The sequence below is a fragment of the Austrofundulus limnaeus genome, unplaced genomic scaffold, assembly GCF_001266775.1.
Source record: "Austrofundulus limnaeus strain Quisiro unplaced genomic scaffold, Austrofundulus_limnaeus-1.0 Scaffold632, whole genome shotgun sequence".
Classification (NCBI taxonomy): domain Eukaryota; kingdom Metazoa; phylum Chordata; class Actinopteri; order Cyprinodontiformes; family Rivulidae; genus Austrofundulus; species Austrofundulus limnaeus.
Window position 1 is genome coordinate 131918 of NW_013953034.1, and position 6978 is coordinate 138895.

General features: G+C 44.4%; 1 protein-coding gene across 1 annotated transcript in view; it reads left to right on the forward strand.

Annotated features, from left to right (window-relative positions):
- Positions 1 to 389: 389 nt before the first annotated feature.
- Positions 390 to 6978, forward strand: part of mcm3 (minichromosome maintenance complex component 3) — a gene marked incomplete at its 5' end in the record, with an annotated part of 13187 nt that continues 6598 nt past the window's right edge. The window contains 13 exon segments of the mRNA XM_014027295.1: positions 390 to 598; positions 717 to 847; positions 936 to 1174; positions 1253 to 1361; positions 1444 to 1597; positions 1686 to 1817; positions 1908 to 2116; positions 5124 to 5298; positions 5383 to 5509; positions 5607 to 5757; positions 6001 to 6141; positions 6220 to 6326; positions 6405 to 6478. Coding sequence (XP_013882749.1) covers positions 390 to 598; positions 717 to 847; positions 936 to 1174; positions 1253 to 1361; positions 1444 to 1597; positions 1686 to 1817; positions 1908 to 2116; positions 5124 to 5298; positions 5383 to 5509; positions 5607 to 5757; positions 6001 to 6141; positions 6220 to 6326; positions 6405 to 6478 — 1958 coding nt within the window.

Below are 6978 nucleotides of genomic sequence, written 5' to 3' on the forward strand. Positions count from 1 at the left end.
GTTCGTCATATTTGAAGCAGAGAGGAGCAGCGAGCGGACTGACCGGAGTAATCCCCAGTCAGTCTGCCTGGTGGCATTAATCAATCGTATTAATCGTCAAGTGACAAAAACTAATCCATTAATGTTTTTCTGATGATTAATTGCACACGATACGATTATGCCCAACACTACTGTCTACAGTGGTGTAGTGTCTGTTGTTAAAATATTAGTTTTTCTGACTGAAAACAACTTTGTGTAATTGAGAGGTGCAGTGCAGCGTTAACATTTCTTTAGAGCTTACATCACGAGGTCAACGTTTTGTCAGTGCACGTCAWCGGATTCTTGCTTTAAAGAAGAAAGTTGATGTTAGGTTTTCAGTAGTAATCTGAAGTGTGTAACTCGTTCCTCAGGTTGATGAACAACGCCTTCGAGGAGTTGCTGGCGTTCCAGCGGGCTCTGAAGGACCTGGTGGCCTCGGTGGACGGCACCTACGCCAAGCAGCATGAGGAGTTCTTCGTGGGCTTGGAGGGCAGCTTCGGCTCCAAGCACGTCTCCCCCCGGACCCTGACCTCCAGGCTGCTGGGCAGCATGGTGTGTGTGGAGGGCATCGTCACGAAATGTGAGCGCGTCGCCTTTGATCTTTAACCACAACACTTTGGGTTTAACCTTTGCTTTGGAGCGAGTCTTTGTCGTTAAACTGTGATTAGTTGATAAAGGTTGAGCGTTGCTTTTTGCAGGTTCTCTTGTGCGTCCCAAAGTTGTGCGCAGTGTCCACTACTGTCCAGCCACAAAGAAGACGATGGAGAGAAAATACACAGACCTGACCTCGCTTGATGCCTTCCCCTCCAGCGCCATTTACCCCACTAAGGTACTCAACCCCGATTCTGTGTTCTTCACAAAGCAGAGCAAAATGTCACTGAGCAAACAGAACCACACGTTAACCTCTGACCCAACAGGACGAGGAGAACAACCCTCTAGAGACAGAATTTGGCCTGTCCATCTACAAGGACCATCAGACCATCACGGTGCAGGAGATGCCAGAGAAAGCCCCCGCTGGCCAGCTGCCTCGCTCTGTGGACATCATCCTGGACAACGACCTGGTGGACGTGGTCAAACCTGGAGACAGAGTGCAGGTCATTGGGACGTACCGCTGCCTGCCCGGGAAGAAGGGAGGGTTCACGTCCGGCACATTCAGGTGGGATCGAGTCCTGTTTGCTTCAGAACGTTGCTCTCACAGCTGTGTTCATTTCAAACGGACTCCTGTTTCTAACAGGACCATCATGATCGCGAGCCACGTCAAACAGATGAGCAAGGAAGTGTCGCCCATATTCTCCGCCAGCGATGTGGCCAAAATCCGAAATTTCTGTCAGACTCGCTCCATCGTACGTCGATTTCTCTCACATATGTGTGTGTTTGGTTTTATGTTGAATATTAAGGGAGCTAAACAAAGTTTTTCATTTCCAGAATGTGTTTGACCAGCTGGCTCGCTCGCTGGCTCCCAGCATCCACGGGCACGACTACATCAAGAAGGCYATCCTCTGCATGCTGCTGGGCGGCGTGGAGAAGGTGCTGGAGAACGGCACACGCATCCGAGGAGACATCAATATCCTGCTCATAGGTACCCCCGAGTTTTTCTCTTTCTTTCAATGTTTCAGCTCAGTTTGGGTTGTATAAGTGAGGCTCAGGTCAAGATGCGCTCTTTTCAGGTGATCCATCGGTGGCCAAATCCCAGCTGCTGCGTTACGTGCTGCACACGGCACCCAGGGCCATCCCCACCACAGGGCGGGGCTCCTCAGGTGTTGGTCTGACTGCTGCCGTCACCACCGATCAAGAGACCGGTACCTTCAGTTTGTCCTCCCGTTTCTTTTTAAAGAAATGTTCTTGTGAATTTGTTCAACTCTGAAAGTTCTTCAACCTGTCTTTACTAGGTGAGCGTCGTCTGGAGGCAGGCGCCATGGTGCTGGCTGACCGTGGCGTGGTGTGCATCGACGAGTTCGACAAGATGTCCGACATGGACCGCACGGCCATCCACGAGGTGATGGAGCAGGGCCGGGTCACCATCGCCAAGGCCGGGATCCACGCCAGGCTGAACGCCCGCTGCTCCGTGCTGGCTGCAGCCAACCCCGTCTACGGCAGGGTGAGAGACGCATGACACTAGCTGCGTTTCCATTGCAAATGTGCACAAAACTTTGTCGATATTCTGTTAATGTCGAAAAAACACAGTTTTGCAACTGCGGTGTTTCCATTAAGTAAGAAATGCTATTAAAGTCACGCGTGAATATGCTTATTCTCGCGATAAGTCATTACAAACATGGCGACGATGGATGTAAACACGTAGCATGTTGCTACGTCGACACTAGCGCTCATCATCAGAGGAGACGTTGGCATCTTTTATCGAGGTTTTCCAGCAACAAGTCCCTACTTGGGAGCGGCTACGTATGCTGTGTTTTTGGGAAATTGTAGTCGGTGAGTTTACTATTTTATACTACTTCTGTGATTTTACTACTATTTCTACTTACTGTTATCTTCTTCGTCGTCGTCTTTTTTTACCAGTAGAAACAGCCGGTTGTGATCATGTGACTCCCGTGATGCGAAAAAAGTGTTTCCATTGCAGTTTTGTGAAAAACACAATTTTGATACGGCTGGAAAACCACCTCATCCTAGCGCAAAAACATTTTGTCGAAAAACGTAATTTTTTAACGAAATTGACGTGTTTCCRTTGAGCAAATTTATTTTCGAAATTCTAATTTGCGCATTTTCTTGGTCAATGGAAACGCAGCTAGAGATGTGTTCAATGTCGTCGGCTAAAAGTGTTTGAAGTTTAGGCTTCGAAGACAAACCAGTGTGACTGAAAACAGGAAGCATCAGACATTAAATAACAAGTTTAAATGGTAAATGGACTGAACTAATACAGCACTTTATCAAACCCCATGGGGAGCCCAAAGCGCCTAACACTACATTCACACACTGATGGTGGTAAGCTACATTATAGCCACAGCTGCTCTGGAGCACACTGATAGAGCCGGGGCTGCCATGCACCGGTGCCACCGCCACTGACCACCATCAGTAAGCAAGGTGGGTGAAGAGTCTTGCCCAAGGACACAACGACTGAGACTTTTGGAACAGAGGATYGAACCGGCAACCCTCCAGTTACAGGACGCCTCATGCAGCAGAGGCCAACAAAAGTAGCACAAACACAGAATGACTGGTTCAGGTGTAGACTAAAGGTCAAAACATGATATTAACAGAAATACTTACAGATATGGAAATGGAAGTAAAAATGGCAGCAAACTGGAAGAGAGGAGCRATAACTGAAAGCTCCGCCTCCCATTCCTCGAGGATCCACAAGTAAACCTGCAGTCTGAAAGCGAAGTGCTCTGTTAGGAAAGTATGGAACAATAAGATGGAGCTTGGTTGTTGAGAGCTTCATAAGTTAGAAGTTAGCACTGAATTCACTGTGGTCGATCCTAAACTATCCCACTAAACCAGGGGTCTGCAACCTTTACAATCAAGAGAGCCATTACTGCTCCTCGGCTCSMTAATGAAATGTGCCCAGAGCTGCAAAATATGCTACAACTGTGATTATCAACTGGTGGTCCGTGGGCCTTTTCAAGGCCTTTTTGTGAACCTTTATGGCCGGTGGAGGTGACATAAACCTAAAAAATAAATTGTGATTTTTATTATTTATTAGTTTTACACTTCAAGACTGAAGAAAAAACATTCATGCACAAGAACAATACTGACGATAGTTTATACAGAATTTCATAAAAACTAGTGCAGCTGAACTAGTCAGACATTTTTTCTCTCTAATTCTTATTATATAGTCCTAAAGGTGTTTAACGATAACCCTGATAGATTTGAGAGAAAGATTATAGAAAGAAGTTGGATTATTTAGGTAGAAAACAGGCTAGCATAAGCTAACATATTTTACTTTTTGTATTGTAGTATTGATTACATATTTGCATAAAATCTATTAGTGTTGTGAGTATAAAAACAAACAAAAAATTATGTTGTGTTTGGTCACATTTTCAAAGAGCCACTGCAGAGGGACCAAAGAGCCACATGTGGCCCCAGAGCCGCAGGTTGCAGACCCCTGCACTACAGGAATGCGGTCCACTTTTGAGGGGGCGTGGCCTCATTGCAGAGGTGTCAAAAGTATTCACATTCATTACTTAAGTAGTAGTATAGATACTAGGGTTTAAAAATACCTTTTTTGCAAGTAGAAGTATCAACTTGATTTTTTTTACTCAAGTAAAAGTATAAAAGTACTGGTTTTAAAACTACTTAAAGTATAAAAGTAAAAGTAATGAACACTATAAAAAAAAGGCCATTAAAGATAAAATCTTAGGCTGTGCCTCAGGGTTTATAGCCCCCCCCCCCCACACACACACACAATTTTTCTTCTAAAGTAAATAATGAGTATAATGTTAAATTAAAATGTTGAAAAATTTGGAATTAACTGACCAGACTTAACCTGGTAAGGGAAACTAAAATTGAGCAGAACTGCGTGGGAAGGCAAGGGCCAGGCTAGACTATTGTTTCAGCCACGGTCATCTTCATGCTAGGCTACATCTTCTACCTCAGTGGTTCCCAACATTTTGAGACTTGTTTACCCCAAGCCATTTTGTAATACCCCTTCAGTCAAACGTAATGATGATTCTCCAAAACTATAATGTACTACAACTGTTTATTAAATGAAAATTATTAATTCTCAGGCATTTTATTCTTTTCAAAGAAAGATTAAAGATAAAGATAAAAATGTTGCCTTGAAAGTGAATAAGTAATTAAATAAGTAAGCCAGGTAATGACAGGTGCAGAATAAAAGTATRAATTATCAAAATTACTGCTTAAGTAAAGTAACAAAGTATTTGTACTTAGTTACTTGACACCTCTGCCTAATTGACATCGGTTCACCTTATGAGATGATTTAAATAATGAAGGCTGTGATGATCCCAACAAAACTGCTAACTCTTGGTCACTACTGACTGGCGATGTGGGACCTTGGTGACGGTTGGTGTTGAGTTCTGTCTTGTTGAAGTTCACACAGACTGATGGACTGGACCTTGTTGACATGTTTTTATGTGTTTTTTTGTGTTTGTTTTTTAAATTAAAAACCTGCTCCCTGTACTCCTCCTCCTCTGCAGTACAATCAGTATAAAACCCCCATGGAGAACATCGGCCTGCAGGACTCCCTCCTGTCCCGTTTCGACCTCCTCTTCATCATGCTGGATCAAATGGACCCCGAGCAGGACCGTGAAATCTCAGACCACGTCCTGAGGATGCATCGCTACCGCGACCCACGGGAGCAGGAAGGAGCAGGTACCAGCGTCTCTCAGAACAAAGGAGCACATCTGCTCTGCAGCAGGAGAAATGCCTCACGCTTCTCTGTGCTTTGTCCACCAGCCATGGCTTTGGGTGGGACAGTGGACGTTCTGGCCACCGACGACCCCGACGCACTTGGGGAGGAGCACGAGGAGCTGCAGATTTACGAGAAACACAACAACCTGCTGCACGGAAGCAGGAAGAAGAAGTAAAACGATTCACCTCTGTTTCTTTTTCATGAAAACCCAAAGATGCAGCAGATGCAACATTTAAAAAAAATTTTTCTGCATTTTCTTTTCTTCCAGGGACAAGATTGTGAGTAAGGAGTTCATGAGGAAGTACATCCACATCGCCAAAGCAATCACCCCGGTGCTGACTGAGGAGGCAGCCAATCACATCGCAGAGGAGTACTCCAGGCTGAGGAGCCAGGAGCAGCTGGGAGCTGATCTTGCCAGGGTGAACAGAGATTAAACATAGTTTACCTTCAGTGATCCAAATCTAATCTTTATTATTTGTAATGTTTTTTTGACCATATATGACCCATATTGATGTTTTAATAACAGTCTGATGGTCGCAAATAAACTAATGTGAAAAATCATGCTAAGAAATTGGATATAAGTAAAAACCTGGACTGAGTATTAAAACATTCAGTGTGCTTTTAGCCAGAGTACATTCTGACCCAGTTCCCTCTCCGCCCAGACCTCTCCGGTGACGGCCCGGACTCTGGAGACCCTGATCCGTCTGTCCACGGCGCACGCCAAGGCCCGCATGAGCAAAGCTGTGGAGCTGGAGGACACGGAGGTGGCCGTGGAGCTCGTCCAGTTTGCCTACTTTAAAAAGGTTTCTTTTCTTTCAGTCTCTCAGCGCTCAGCCAAGAGAGGACTTTATCCGTAACATCAAAGTTTTGTTTCACTCAAGGTTCTTGAGAAGGAGAAAAAGCGCTCGAGGCAGGATCGAGACTCTGGTTCGGAGGAAGAAGACGAGGAGATGGCGCCCACGCAGCCTTCACAGAGAACTCGGAAAAGGTGATGGCACCAAAAACAAACTATTTCCAAAGTTCTCGTTGTTGCTCAGCCTGTAACACTTCCGGTTGTGTCCTGCAGGGGGCGGCGTGGCTCGCAGAGCAGTGAGCCCTACAGCCCATATGACTTCACAGACGAACAGGATGTGCCTGAGAGTAAGTCGGTCTAACTGGCCCTTTTTTTTCCTTCAGTCATCTTGAGTACATTTAAAAAGACAATTTTTATTCTTTTTATTCTTTTTATTTAATTGAATTCAAAAATGCTTTATTGATTCCAAAGAAGGAAAAAATAATTAAATAATAAAATTTCTGACGATCCATCACAKTAGATAAAATCAGTGTAAATAGCATTCACTGACAGAGTGCTGATCACTCAGTTTTGGACAGATTTTTGCTCAATCAGTTGGTGCTCGGAGTTTGCAGCACTGATGACTATCATCAAATCAAGTTTGACGTTGATAGCTGTAAAATAATTGTGTTGTAGCCACTTTGGTGTTGTTAAAGGGTAACTTACCCCAAAATTAACTTTTTTTAGCTGATAAACTATCTAGAAAGTGTCTAAAATGTTATATAATAATGTCCTGATGCATCTTAGTAATCCAGGTAGAAAAAAATCAAAAAGAAAAAATAAGTAGGTCCTCTGGATGGGTTCTTCT